The sequence below is a fragment of the Molossus molossus genome, unplaced genomic scaffold (genome assembly GCF_014108415.1).
Source record: "Molossus molossus isolate mMolMol1 unplaced genomic scaffold, mMolMol1.p scaffold_m16_p_14, whole genome shotgun sequence".
NCBI classification, from domain to species: domain Eukaryota; kingdom Metazoa; phylum Chordata; class Mammalia; order Chiroptera; family Molossidae; genus Molossus; species Molossus molossus.
In genome coordinates, this window is record NW_023425349.1 from 36,709,728 (window position 1) to 36,724,913 (window position 15,186).

Genomic DNA, 15,186 nt, shown 5'->3' on the forward strand with positions numbered 1-15,186 from the left:
ATTTATTTATTTTTTAATCCTCATCCGAGGTCATTTTTGCATTTATCTTCAGATAGAGCAGGAGGAAGAGAGGGAGGATGAGAGAGAGAGAGAGAGAAACATCGATGTGAGAGAGATACATGAACTGGCTGCCACCCACACGACCCCAACTGGGGCCAGGGACAAACTGTAACTGAGGTACGTGCCCATAGCAGAAACAGAACCCGGGTTTCTCTGGTCTGAGGGCCGATGCTCTAACCACTGAGCCAAACCAGCCTGGGGATTTTAAATATTTTTTAAATTAAATGGGAAAAATGATTGTATGTCACCCAACTTACACATAGGATAAATGCACATAAGAAAAAATATCTCTGGAATGGGGTCAACAGAAGCTGGATCCATAACGTATACCCGCAGGTGGGAACAAGGAAGGCAGTGACTCACAGGCATCTTGTGTCCAGTTTGGTAGGTAAAGAGGGTAAATGACATTCTTGAGTCACTGGGCATAACATGATAATTCTCTGAAAAGGCAAAACATTTGTGATCTGTAATGTTTCTTTCCTGGGAACTTTGTGTTCGTGGTCTCTTAAAATAGCCTCAAGGGAGGAAATTTAGACTTAGGGGTGGTAAAGGATTTATCCCGATCTTGATCTCAGTTCAGTCTGGTTCCCTGGTGGCCACATAAAGCCACAGCATGGATCACACCGTGGTTCCTCTGTTCTCTCTGTACCTTGCTTGAGCAGGCCCCTTAGTGCTCAGTGCTCTTAAAGTCCTACCCTTCCTTTATTTTTAATCCTCACTCGAGGAAGTTTTTCCATTTATCTTCAGATAGAGTGGGAGGGAGAGAGAGAGAAAGAGGAACATCGATGTGTGAGGGACACATCAACTGGTTGCCTCCTGCATGACCCTGACCAGGGCCGGGGGTGAATCACAACCAAGGTACATGCCTGTGGCCGTATTCAAACCCACAACTCTTTGGTCTTCAGGCTGACGTTCTTACCACTGAGCCAAACTAGCCAGGGCTCCTGCTCTTTCTTTAGAGCAGGGATTGGGAAAGGGGAGGTGATTTTTGTCCCCAAGGGACATGTGGCGATGTCTAGAGACATTTTTGGTGGTCACAGCTGGAGGGGGAAATGCTACCAGCATCTGGAGGTAGAAACCAGAGATGCTGCTAAACATCCTACAACGTACAGGATGGCCCCCGGCAAAAGTAATTATCCAGCCCCAAACGTCACCAGCACAGAGGTTGTGACCTTCTTGGTTTAAAGGAATGAAGAAAGATATGTATTAAACATATCCATGAATCAGACACTGTCCTAGGTATTATTAACCCCAATTTACAGTTCAGAAAGTTGTTGCTCAGACCCATAAAGCAATGTGCCCAAACCCCAGTGATGAGACAAGAAGCTGTGGGTGCCCCAGGATGTCGTGATTGCACAAAGCACAGAGTGCCTGCAATGTGGTGCCCTGGGGTGGGCTGGACCCTCCATTAATGTCCCTCACTTCCATCTCCCCTGGTCGCAAAAATCACCTCTTAGCCCTAGGAGATCTGCAAACAAGGGGAGCTGTGGAGCTGGCAGAAGGGAAAATGTGAATTCGAGAGGCTCTTAGGAACTGAGTGGGGCCTGTTATCAGTAAGAACTACCCAGGATTGGTCGTCACCAGACTTCTTTTGCACCATCCATTCCTCTGCCCGAAGGACACTCATGTCTCTCCTCCCTCCAAACAGCCCAGAGACTTCCCCAGCAATCCTTCCAGGACAGCGTCTGCTCCTCTCCCGCCAGCCTGCGCCATGGGACTGGTCACTAGGGGTGGGGCACTCAGACAGCAGCCAGGACAGGGAGACAGTCCCAGAACAACTGCTGCCATGTTTCCCACAATGACATCTGACGGGCAGGATGTGGCTCAGACACTAAGCAAACCACTTTAAAACAAGTTTCATAATCACCTCTGAGCGACTCTGGTTCGATTTTACCCTTTCATATAATGAGTGCTGACAGGCCCAGAGTGGAGATGGATGAGTGTGTGCACAAGATGGAGGGGGGAGGGCAGACGAGAGGACAGCAGGAAAGAAAAGAAAGAAGTGGAGGACATATGCTCACAAGCATAAAACTCAGACAACGACCTCATGAAAAGCAAAGAACCCGAAGACCTCCTTGCAAATCAGGTGGGAGCACGGGAGTGGTCTTCAAAACTCCTCCAGATAACTGCAGCTCGGCCTCTGGGCAGGCAACACACCCTAGTCCCCGACCCTGGCAGAGCAGGTCAACAGCTCCTGCCCAGGCTGGGGGCTGGCCCCGCGCCCCGCCCCGCGCCCCGCCCCTCGCCTCCCCTCCAGCCCCGCAGCCCGTGGACCGCACTCACAGCTCCAAAATCAGGATGACATCGGTCTTGCTCTCGTAGACCTCGTGCAGGGTGATGACGTTGGGGTGCTGGATCTCCTTCAGGATGCTGACCTCGCGCTCGATGTCCTCGCGGCTCACGCCCCGCCGGCTGGATTTCGTCCTCCGCTTCTTGATGAACTTGGCGGCGTACTGCAGGCCGGTGCTCTTCTCGCGGCATTTCTTCACCACGGCAAACTGCCCGCTGCAGGGAGGAGAGGAGGCCCGGCTCACCGATCCGTTCTCTCTGTCCGCGAGAAATCACGGCTCGAGCAAGGGCGTGCCATGGGGAAGGGGCGCCCAGGGAACGTGGAGTAGGAAAGTCCAAATTGTGGGCAATTGACACAGTAAGGAGGGATATTTCTTACTACGTTTCAGTTTCATTAAGCCAGTTTCTTTATGAACACTGTTGAAAGGGATACAAACCATTTTCTTGAATGATACTTTGTTGAATGGGCAATAATACCTCCACTTCTGTGCTGGTCCCTTCCCTCCCATTTCAGATTCGGGGACAGCGGGAAGGGGCTCCTGGGTCACCTCACTTCCAACAAATTCTTTTCCTTGTGTGTGTAGGAAACCAAAAGTTGGAAACCAGGGAATTGGTAGAAAAATATGTAGAGCTCTTACTCTGATGACATATTTCTTGCAGTAATATTTATCAATGGAAACACTCAGAACAACAACAACAAAAAAGTGATATATTTTTCACACGTTGGGAACTGATAAGCCCTAGGTACTAGGCATCTGCTGGTTGCTTCTCCAGCAGCACCACCCTCCTCTTCCCTTTCCAATACCTGTATCTAGGGATTTTTGTGGTTCTGGGAAGCTGACTCCACCCACAACTATAGATAGAGATCATGTAACCTAGGCTAAGCCAATTTAATGCACTAGATTCTCCTGGCTCCAGTGATAGGTACATGACCTAACTAAGACCTTCCAGAGAGTGTTTAGACCTTTTCTGAGACTCTTTGATTCCCCAAAGCTGCTGCCAGATACCTTGGGATCATGCGGGGAGCCACTCTTGGTTTAAAGCCAATCACACAGCAGAGACAGAGCCAGTAGAAGAAACTAGGTCTGTGGCTAGATTAACCCTAACTTGAAGCCACCTGTCTTTGGATTTGTCAGCAACATAGGCCAATACATTCCCTTTACTGCTAATGTCAGTCTGATTTGTGTTTTCTATTTCTTGCAGAGGAAAGCATCCTATCCATCCCATGCTACAGCAGAGCCTCCTATGCATATATAAAAGAATATAATAAAGTAACTTGACACACAATAAAAGGTGACTGCATAAGTGGGTGAGATAGTGAGAGATAAGTAGGCTACCCTGAATGTAAGTGAAACAACAGAAAGATACTTCCTCTATCGACCCTCACTCCTTCTCTAGTGTCAAGACAGGGTCGATCCAATCATCACAGGATCTGTACATCTCTTGGCACCAGCTGGAGAACTGCTATGTAGAGCATTAGCACAGTTATCTTTAGTTAACTTTATTCTCTTCACATGAAGATAAAGGGGGGAGAGAAAATCAAATTAAGGGTAATATTTTGATGCTAAAGAATGGATACTTTAAAATGTTACGCATTTACTTTAACAGCAGGAGGCCAGTGAAGAAAAGACATAGAGTGAAGGATTATTTTTTCAGCAGTGTCAAATTTTTTACATGACAGGTTATTAATACCCTCTTTCCCCCTGCAGCAGGAGAGCAGAGAAGTTGAAGAATAAATCACACCGGAATGCTAGCACCGAATGCCTGTAAACTCATGACCTTAAAGAGCCAGGGGATCTGTTACGACTTTATTACAACCATTTTCTAATTTCTCTGGGGACTGAAGACTGGGCTTTCTGTCGATTGAGGGGTTGGGGGTGGGAAGCAGAGATGGGGTTTATGGAGAGAAGGAACACATCCCTACTCCTCACAAAGACAGTCTCGTGCTTCCAGGACGGAGAGGAGGCCGTGTACACTGTGCCGCACAGGACCCCACACTATAAACGACCCTGCTTCCAGGAGCAGGGTCGTGATGCCTCCCACACAGGTCACAGCCACGGAGACGTGTCTCAGGGGCTGTGAAGACTCAAAGTAGACTCTGTGATTTGAATCACGTTGTTTTAAAAAAACAAAACCAAACTGCCGAAAATGAATAAATAAATAAATAAAAGTTCTGCGGGTGAACCACAAAGAATTTAAATGCAAGCCTAAGTATAAAGACTATCTGCGTGTGTTTTCACCGCTAAATATTCCAGTGTTGACTGTTTCCCCCTTTTGACTACGGGAAGGCGAGGGCACCAAGCCCGCCAGACCTAAGGCTGGGTTAAGGCAAAGTTCCAAACCCGTGCTGAGGGCAGGAGTGTGTGCACACGTCGAAGCTCACTCTGTGGCCCAGGTGTGTGGCAACACATCTGGAACCCACTCTCTCACTCACATTTTGGGATCCCCATGAGGGGTGCCAGTGGGAGAGGAGGGCCTAAGGGGCCGGCAGGTGGGAGGCCCAGCCCAGAAGTGGGACTCTAACGCCACATAGCTACGTGCCTTTGTCCGGGCTAACTGTGGTACAGAGCATCAAAGAGGGTTGGGAATGATTCTGAGGGACACTTTCTAGGCCCATCTCAATGTCTCCTCTTTAACGACACCCTTCCCTATTTATCTGACTCCCCAACAACCTGCTCCCACCTCCTTGCTCCAGTCAGCGTTCTCTCCCGCACCCCTGAGCCCACAGAGCACTTCAGATCCTTCTGTGGCACGTGCTCTCTTCTGCCTGTTTCCTGACCATTGCTGTCCCTCCCAAGACTAATTCCTTGAGGTCAGAGGGCTGTGAGGGGCATCCTTCTATGCCCCGAGGCACTGGGGTGGAGCTCCTCCAGGAGCTGCACTGCCCTTCAATTCTGAATCTGTAATCTTAAAAACCGGGTTAAACCGAAGCTGTCTCCCTGCAGCTCAGTGACACTGGAGGGCTGGGAGCACAGACAGCCTGTATAAGAGCCTTGGCTCCACCACCCACTAACCATGTGACTGTGGGCTTCCTATTTAATGCTCTGTGCCTCGGTTTCTGTGTCTTTAAAGTGGGTGTAATAATAGTGCCAGCCCTGGCCAGTTTGGCTCAGCGGTAGAACATCAGCCCACAGACCAATGAGTTGCAGGTTCGATTCCAGTCCAGGGCACATATCTCGGTTGCAGTTCGTCCCCAGCCCTGGTCGGGGTCATGAGGGAGGTAACCAGTCGATGTGTTCCCTCTTACGTTGATGTTTCTCTCCCTTTCCCTTTCTCTCCCTCCCACTCTACCTAAAGATAAATAGGAAAATATCCTTGGGTGAGGATTAAAAGAAAAAAAATTCAATAAATATATTTTAATAAAAAAAATAAATAACAGTGCCAGCCTGGATGCGCAGCTGGGGTGTAAGGGGAAGGTTTAAATGAGCTATGATGGATACATGGTTAGAACAGCGCCTGGCAGTGGTTAAGTCTTCAATAACCATTAGCTTTGATGACTCTTTGACAACTGAAGTGATTGTCATCAGGTTACGGTTGCTTAAATCCCAAAATGTTACAGTATAACCCCCTCAAATATCACCTCTCATGACTGCCAGTGGGAAAAGAACCCTAAAAGAAAAAATAAAGAAAGCTACATAGTTAGAGTGTGTAAAACTATTGCTAAACTCGGCCCCTGGCTTCCACCTTCAAACCCATCATCCTGCCCCCTCCCTCTCCAGGACCCACTCAAAGGAGCCCGGCTGCAGCCACACCCTCCCCTGGGAACCCAGTCATAGCCCAAGGGCAGGCAGGATACCCACGTGTGGCCCGTGGGGGCCTTGCTGTGCACATGTCGGGAATTTTCACAGTGTAATCTCCATAGGCAGCCAGCAAACCAGGGACAGACCCCTCGGAGAAGACACTCTTCTCTAAAAACAGTAATTTTTGCCATGGTCGGTTTGGCTCAGCAGTTGGAGTGGTCAGTCCAAGGACCAAAGGGTTGTGGGTTTGATTCCTGGTAAAGGGCATGCCATACCTGGGTTGCAGGTTCGATCCGCAGCCCCAGTCGGGGTTGTGCGAGAGGCAACCAATAGCTGTGTCTCACATCTATGTTTCTCTCTTTCTCTCTCTTTCCCTTCCCCTCTCTCCCTCCTGCCCTTCCACGCTATCTAAAAAATGAAAAAAGAAAAAAAAAAATCAATGGAAAAATATCCTCGGGTGAGGATGAACAAATGAACAAACCAAGAAAGAACAGTGATTTTCTTTGGGAGGCCCAATTCAAGTTGGACTGTTGGGTAATTGCTGCTCCCTTCCTTCCTGGGCAGCGGGCCCAGCCCTTCCCCCACCCCTCCCTCCGGCTCACTTTGGGGGCAGGCCCTCTTGTCCAGTCCCCTTCCCCCCATCACAGACAGATGAAAAAAAAATGTTTTTTTCTGGCAAAGGTTTCTAAATCATGAGCTCCCAGAGTAACAACCTGACACAGCTTCCACGGGGAGCTCTAAGCAGGAAGAAGTAAATGCACGGAGAAGTAAGGCCACCGCTGCCGTGCCCTTGGGGACTGCCTGTCACCCCAGCCCTGACTCCTGTTACAAAGACTTGAGGCTCCTCCATGACTGACACCCAGCTGCAGCAATGGTTCAGTGGGTAGGGGAATGTAGCTTCCTTACTGGAAAATGGAAATTCACTGTATACCAGGACATTTAATTGACGAGAGAATACAGTTGATCCCTGTTTTTTGCAGGATCCATATCTGCGAATTCGCCTACTTGCTGAAGGTTATTTGTAAACCTTCTAATCAACACTTGGAGCGTTTTCTCAGTCACGGGCAGATTTGAGCTGCCGGATGAAGTTGATCAAGACAACACTCTGTCTTCTATTTCAGCTCTCATAACTGTAAACAATGTCTTTTCTGTGGCCTGTTTAATGCCCCCCTCCCCCATTTTGTGCTATTTATAATGGCCCCCAAACACAGAGACAAAGTTCTGTCCAGTGTTAAGCACAGAGGCTGTGATGTGTCTTACAGAGAACATATGTGTGTTAGATAAGCTTCATTCAGGTGTGATTTGTAGTGCTGTGGGCCATGAGTTCAATGTTAATGAATCAACACTATATATTAAAGAAGGTGCCTTTAAACAAAAACAACATATAACAGGGTTATGCATAGATCTGAAGTAAAAAATGTGATCAGAAGCTCCTAACCCTGTATTTTCTCCAGGACTAATGGCTCAGTGTTTGCCAGTTCCCTGTTTGTGTTGAATTTATAGAACACGACTACCACGAGTAATGAGAATCAGTTGTATGTTGTTTTTTAAAAAATGCGCTAACATTCTCTGTCATCTAACAGCTGACCAAACAGTGTGTTGCTCTAGGTACAGACAGCCAATAAAAACTTTCAGTTAATTGTAATAAACATTTACTAACTACTTGTGATCAGATAATGTACAAAGACAGTAAGACACATCCCTGCTTTAAACTAAAAAAAAAAGGAGAGAGAGAAATGAACTCAAACATAATCACAAAATTTATTAGAAAGAGAAAAACTTTATAGATAAAGGGAGAAAATCTTCATAAAGAACAACCAACCATTCCTCTCTCTGGCTCACTAATGTACCTAACTTGATCAAACACGGCAGTCACTCGAACTGTAACCAGGACTCTATGCAAGGCTCTTTACACATATTACCTTATTAATGATCACAACCCCACGAGATTCACATCATCATTTCCTCTGTCAATGAGAAAACCAAGCCTCAGAGAGATGTTTTAAAAACTGCCCTAAATTATTCAGCAAATAAGTCTGCATAATTGAGAAATGACTCCAAACCCAGTGTATTTGCTCCAAAGCTCTGTTCCTTGAGCCAGGTTGCTCTGTTGGGCTTGTGTCCATTTTGTTTGAGACACAAGCCACCCTCTCTGAACTTGCGGAGCATCGTGTTAGGAAAGCGCTTTCTAGGGGACAGGCAAAGAGAAGAGGACTGTGGTTAAATAAGTTTGGGCAATGTAGCCTTCTCCTCCCCACTGAAAACTCAGCAAGGGTTTTAATGAATGAAAACCACTGCTTAACATCCTCGGAGGTGCTCTGCCACAAGAAAGTGAACCATGTCTGCGTGTGTGCTTGGGAAGCACAATGCTAACAACCAGAAAGAACCACAGAGGAGTCTCAAGGTCAGCACACAAGTTGACAAACAATTTGTGAAGAATCCGTGTTTTTGTAGGTCTTAGTGTTTCATCATGCATTAAAAATCAACCTGTCGAACTTTGTTTCATCCCTTTGGGTTTCATTTTCTTTCTTTGTTTTGGTACATGCCCCTAGTGGAAACCGAACCCGGGACTCTCTGGTCCGCAGGCTGATGCTCCAACCACTGAGCCAAACCGGCCACGGCTTGGGTTTCATTTTCAACTTCATTTCTTTGTGGGAGCTTTGCTCTCCCTTTGGGAAAGATGGGGTGGACATGCAACGTCAAAGATGTTGCACTGAGAATGCAGAAAGAGCAAGTGGACTATTTTTTCTCCCTTATGGGTGGATGGCTAACATAGGCTCTATCATTTTCATTGCTGACCTTGATCCAGACATCACATTAGATAGAATAAGCTCCTACCTAGGAAGTGCGGATTCAAAGCAAGTGAGTAAACAGCATACATTTTTTCTTTGATTTTAAGTATGTATCTACCCAGCACATATGACAGTTAAAAATTATTTATGGGAACTGTTTATTATTGCGAATTTCCTACATTAATGCTAGAAATAAATCTGGCTTAAATCAAACAGCTAAGTCTCAACCCTGCCCTCCTTCCAAGTCTTCGCAATAAGGTTTCTAATTAACACAAAATAATTTTTACTTTTGAATTCATTTATCAACCCCCTGGCACAATTTGAGTTCTGGCTTATGAGCCACCTCTTTTTCTCGAGGAGCTGTGTTGAGAGAGGGGTAGTAGCTTGCATGCTGCTAGAGTACTGGAATTACAGGTCTTAAATAAGAGGCGAGGAAACAGAAATGATTTCTCAAGGATGAGTTAACATTGGATAATAATTCACATTTACGGTAGAGGGAGAGACCCTGAAGAGTTTATAGACCAATGGGAATGACAAGCCTGTAACACCATAATGTGGGAAGGGCCATAAAAAAGATGTGGCCACTCTGGGCTACTCAGGGGGAGACAGTGAGGTCAGGGGAGCCAGGCTGCGCCTCCAAGGCTGGATGTGAACCGGGTGGTGAAGACGGTGTGTGCGGAGGGACCAGTTCCAGGAGGAGGCACAGGTGAGCTGGGCAGGGAGCACGAAAGAGCCTTCCTAGTACTTCTGAGGAAGAGGGAGTGGTGGGGGACCTTCAGGGGGTCCCCATAAATGGAGTGCTGCCCAGAATGAAGCAAAGCCATCCCCAACTCTGCCAACAATGTGGGAAAGCAGGGACTCCTGAGCCTCAGTTTCCCCATTCATGCAAGGGTGGTGACACGTGACATGAGGCTGCATGTGAGTGTAAGCTGGGTGCTCTGAGCACATCAAGCCCGTGGAAAGGACGGAAATTAGTAAGCTGTCTCAGCTTCGTGCTTCTCAGAGAAGCATAGAAGGTGATGTGCCAGTGGCTGAAAAGCAGCACCCATTTCTTCTTGGCACTTTCTATCCAACAACTTTGAAATTTGTGTGTCACAAGTCTCTATTTGCCCCCCCCCCCCCCCCCCGCCTTAGGACTAACAAAGCTATTTTCATGTTGGATGGCGACTTTTTGGATTTGCTCCCTTTGGTCCCCAGAAGACCTTGTGACTTTGTTTGGATGCTAAAGTCTGAGTCTGTGGGTAGGTGAGGCTGACTGCAGCCTGCATAGACGGCCTCAGCCACGTGTTCCATCTCCCATGCTCTCCTGCAGGGTGACCTGGCCTCAGCCAGCATGAGGTGGATTCTCAGCCGTCTCCTGGAATCCGAGCCTTGCTTGACCTACAGAATGTGGCAGAAGTGATTCTGGGGTTCCTGTCTGGGGTTCTCAGAACACACACTGTTGGGGGCTCCCTCGTGGAGCCCAGCCACCATGCAGGGAGAAGCCCAAGCTATGTGGAGGCCGCGTGGAGGAGCTTCCCTCAACAGCTCCTGCTGAGCAGAAGGCAGCTTTGGAAGGCTGGCCAGGTGACTGAGCATCTTGCATGTCTGGCCTATCGAGGCTCCTGTCCAGCCGGCATCTCAGTTCAACCACAGGAGAACACTCGGGCAGCCCACAGCAGCTCGAGAGGTCGTAGTAAGTTGCTGTTTAAGCTACCAAGTTTTGGGGTGGTTTGCCACACAGCCACGGATCGGAGAACAGCCACCAAAATATTCTGGATGGAGGGGTTAGCAGAGGGCTCCGGCAGCTGTGTGGAGGCAGGACCCCATTCAGAGGGCGAGGGGCCGCAGGGACCGATGTCACGGACTGGCCTAGGGAGGAGTGTGGAAACGAGCGGGGCGCCTGACCGTGCTGAGCGCAGGCCCCCAGGCTCCCGCGGGGAGCCCTCTCGTTACATCAGCGTGTGTGGGCTCACTTTCCAGGCTCTTCACGCCTCACCTTGGCAACAATCCCCCATCTTTCAAGGAAAGTGCTGCATCATTTAGGAGGGACCTCCGTGCCAAGACCAAAACCACCACCAACAAACCCAAAGACTCTCACTGAAATGTCTTAACAGAATTCTTTACTTTCACCGTCTCTGTGGAGAAGCAGGTCCTCCCCTTTACCCCCCAAAACCAACCACTCCAACAGGACCCAGTAAACACACCGCTACCTAATCTTCATTCTGACTGGTCCGAATACCAGTCACATTCCCAGTGGCACCACCTGTAGGGGACGCATGTGAAGCCCTCCCCTCCCATCCGCACCCCCCAGCTCCAGCGAGGAGAAGGCAACCCCCACGGGAACTGGCCCCAGCACCGAGGCCGCGCCCCGGGAGTGTTCCCCGGCTGCAGCCCACACTAGCAACTGCTCAGTTCCTGGCCTTGAGCAGCTCTGGGTACAGGAAGGCAACCCACTTTTTACCAAAAAAGCAAAGCTGGTGATTTATTACTATTATTTTAAACACTCCAAAAATTAATTAGAATTGCTAGCAGGGCTCAGGCGAAGTGGCAATGGTCTGGGGAACCCGCCAATGAGCAAAGCGGCGCAGGTTGCCAGGGTGCCGACAGGGAGAGGCAGGCTTTGCCAAGGGGATAAACAGCACAGGTCACCCCAGGAACCAAACAACACATGCAGCTCAGGAGTGAGATGCGGACTGAGAAGTGCTGCCTCAGGGTGGGCTGGGAAGCTTCCGAGGAACATACCTGGTGGAGGAGGGCGGGCTCAGAGCCGACCCCTTGGGCAGAGCATCCTCCCCTGAGCTAGGGACCACACAGATACACCTGCCAAGCAGAACAGGGCAAACTGGGGACCCAAGGCAAGAGCAGATGAGGGTCTGAATTTCTGCATAAATGTGGTGCTGCCAGTGGGTCAAAGAAATCAAATACAGCAAGTACCGGGTGGCTGGAGCAGCCTCCCTATAAGGAAGGAATCAGCAGAGCAGGTGAGGACTCAGAGGTTGGAAATGAAAAAGACAGCAGGCGGCACCTTTGTTCACACCATGTGTGTTTGTGAGACCTTGTAGCGGAGGACCAGCTGATCCCCATCCGGAGGAGCACGTCCCATGTAGAGACATGCTACTGTGAGAAAGGGTTTCGTGGCCAAGCAAGCTTGGGGCAAATGGGGTAAACAGAGTCACAACAGGTCTCTGTAGGCAGGGCTCAGCACACCCTGCCCTCCCCAAGAGGGGGTATAGTATTCAATGTTTCAGAGGGTGTGGGGTTGTTCACCACTTTTTTTTGGTCATGGAGCATTTTGAAATCCAGTTTTTTTAGGAAAGCTTGCTTTGGTCCCCTCTCCCATTAAGTGGTTGGCTCTTAAGAGCTGGGACTAGGCTCTCGACTCACTTTTCCTTTTCATTCTCAGCACAGAGCTGCATTTTGAGGTTATTTCCTAGAGCATGTGCCCTCCCCCGGTCTGGGTGGGGCTGAGCGCAGAGCTGGGGGTGGCAGGTGCACACGGGGTTCGGACCCTTTTGGGATGGTGGCCCATTAGAAGGGTGGGGACAACTAAGTCAGGCCCGGAGAGGAGGCCGGAAAATCCATGATGGTCTTGGTCCTGCCGCAAGCCTGGTACCATCTGAGGCTAAGAGGAGTTTTGAAGCTCTTTTTTTGTAGAGTCAGTTGCGTTTGGTTATTTTCAGTGGCACTGAGAACAGGCCGAGTAGGTGTGCAGTGGGAGCTCCAAGGCAGAGCGTGGTGATACTTGCTGGTGGATCTACAGGTGGCCTCAAGCCCTCGCTGCCACCTTGGACCGTGCGACCCACCCCTGAGCAGAGTGTGGTGGTGACAGGAAGGAGCCCTGGGCCTGTGGAGCCCTGAGCTCCGCCTGACTGGTCTCCCAGGCACTTGATTGACACAAGCCTGGAGGTAACACTGTATTCTTGTTCTGGGTGCATTTCCGTTGGTTTCCGTCACTCGTTGCCATACCTGATCTTGCCTGATTCAGGTCTGGTCTGTGACTTCAGGAACTTTCGACTGGCAGGAATTAACAAGCCATATAGCGGAGGGTGTGCAGAGTACGCAGGGTCCCCGCTCTAGCTGAGGCCGGGGGGAACCTGACTCGAGACTGAGCACAGAACACAGGCGTGGTGCTTAAGAGCAGTTTGTTTGTTTCTGCTTTTAAAGCCAAAGGCAAAGGAAAGATGAAAACAAGTCTTGAAAAAGTGTTATTTGCTACAGTCTAAATAGGACCTCCAATGGACCAGACAAGTAAAACCAACAATGCTGTAAACATTTTCTCCAAGTATACAAGTATACAAGCCCCATATCAGATGACTGGGGATCGAGGCTTCCTGCCCCAAGACCATGTCTGAGCTGCAGGGGGGCCCTCCAGCTGCTCAGCTGAGTCTCAGAGGGGCCGGTCCCGTGCTTGATCATTCCGACTTCAGTGTGCTATCCCTTGGGCCAATTCCATTATTTGATCAACCTGACTTTGTCATGTAATCCCCTTTCAGCGACTGGGCTAAAGTTAACTGGGCCATAAGGTACGATCTGTATTCAACTCAGCAAGCTGCTCTCAGGGGAAAAAAGTTGAAAAAGGGAGCAGGAGGTTCATATAATGTCACGGTGAAAGAGAAGACAGACAAGGAGCTGAGGTGAAGTTCCTTATTCCATGGCCCCAAAAAAGAAAGATTCATTCAAGATGCTAAGATTCGAGCCAACAGGAGGGGAAAGGAAAAGCTGGGCAGTCTGATGGACACAGGCGGTCACTGCGCAAATACTACATGGAGGTGTGCGGACTAAAGAGAGCTGACAGGAACCGCGGGCAATCCTCGCGAAATGTTCTCTGGAGAGTGACAGGCACTGCATAAAGATGTCTGAATATTTTCATGTCTTCCCTCCCAGCTTAGGTAGAAATACTATTTGCTAGTGTGTTTTCATGGACAGGTTTGGGATCCTTTATCATGCTTTGTCATTGGAAGAATTAGCTCTGAAGAAGTCAGGTCTGTATTGGTGAAGAGTTTGGACATGAGTGATTTGGAAGAAATGCAAATAAGCTTCACATGGTGTGACTTTTAGTGCAGTCGTCTGACTGATGCACGTCGGAGACTCTGTACAAGGGCCTGTCTGGCTCTGGAGACAGAATCCAACAGGGGGTAGCAGCTTCTTCTAGGTTTTCCTTCTCTGTGGTTGCAAGAGTCACAGGCCCAGGTCTCAATGATGCAGCTAGTAGTTGTCTGGCTGCCAGCCCAGCTGGGAGGAATCCTTTTCACAGTGCTCTTGGCCAAGCTCTTTCCCATGATGTCTACAGATCTGTCACCTTGGCTCTGAATCAGGTGGGGACTCACCTCACAGAGGAAGTCTAAGGAGAGGAGAAAACAGGCAGAAGACTGGGGGTGGGGGGGTCACTTCAGGCCAGGCAAGGCAAGGCTGGCAAGGAAATTCACTGCTGGAGTTACCTGAAGAGAGAGCCGCGCAGATAAAACTGAAAGATGATAAGGAGAGAGAAACCAGAGCCCCCGGGAAGTCTGAGTATTCCCTCAATGGAAGCAGAGCTCGCTGGAAGCCTGCCACGCCGGCTGACCTCACCCCTGCGATCAAACCCCACGCCCAGCAAACATGAAGCTGTTGTCAGAAGCAGGGAAGGGCTGTAAGTAACGCATCCAGGGGACCGAACACATGGATGATGTCACTTCTCCCAGGAAGTGACACTTGGGAAGAGCAGGCGTCACCGATCAGGTCCTAGGTCAAACCCTCAAGAAAATGAGAAATAATTTGCGTGTATGAGGTACAAAAGTGATACCTCTCGAAGCTGGGATTGCAAACCCAATGACCTTTTCATGGGGCATCACTTCCTAAGAAAATGTGGACTCTGAATTCAGGGAGATTTAAAGTGATCATCCACAGGGGGCTTCATTACCTCTGTTTGATGGAAACAGGCAAGGGACGGGGGTGTCAAGGGTGGGAAGGGGCGCTGGCCCCCATTCTGCTCCCATCCTCATCTGAAGAGTAGGGGGCTGAGGGCCTCTGCACCCCTCCCACACAGAGCACCTTCGACTGCAGAGTGAAGCGAGGCTGCCAGAACGCATTCCTTGAGGGTCTACTCTGTCTCGTCACTCAGATCCAGAGCCTGTGCTTATACGCAGTCACGAAACACCTGGACCAGGAAGCCCACCCAGTTTAAAGAGCCCCCTCACCTTCCAGGCAGGTAAGGAGGCTGAAAGAAAATGGTGACGATAGTCCTGGGGCAGGGGGCACTCTGACAGGAAGAAACATCACTCCCAATGCCCTAAGCAGGTACACGATGTTTCACGCACCCCTCTAAGCCACTTATTTAGGCCTTC

At 49.4% G+C, this 15,186-nt stretch overlaps 1 protein-coding gene across 14 annotated transcripts in view; it reads right to left on the reverse strand.

The window, feature by feature from the left end:
• The window catches only part of DAPK1 (death associated protein kinase 1), a 170,073-nt gene that overhangs the window by 75,846 nt on the left and 79,041 nt on the right, over positions 1–15,186 (reverse strand). For 10 of the 14 annotated variants that reach the window (XM_036260773.1, XM_036260770.1, XM_036260764.1 and 7 more), the window contains one exon: positions 2,344–2,565. The exons of 1 other annotated variant lie outside the window; for it this stretch is intronic. In XM_036260773.1, coding sequence (XP_036116666.1) covers positions 2,344–2,565 — 222 coding nt within the window. Of the gene's footprint in view, positions 1–423; positions 501–2,343; positions 2,566–15,186 lie in introns of those variants that run through there. 3 more of the 14 variants (XM_036260775.1, XM_036260776.1, XM_036260777.1) reach the window with 3 other exon arrangements.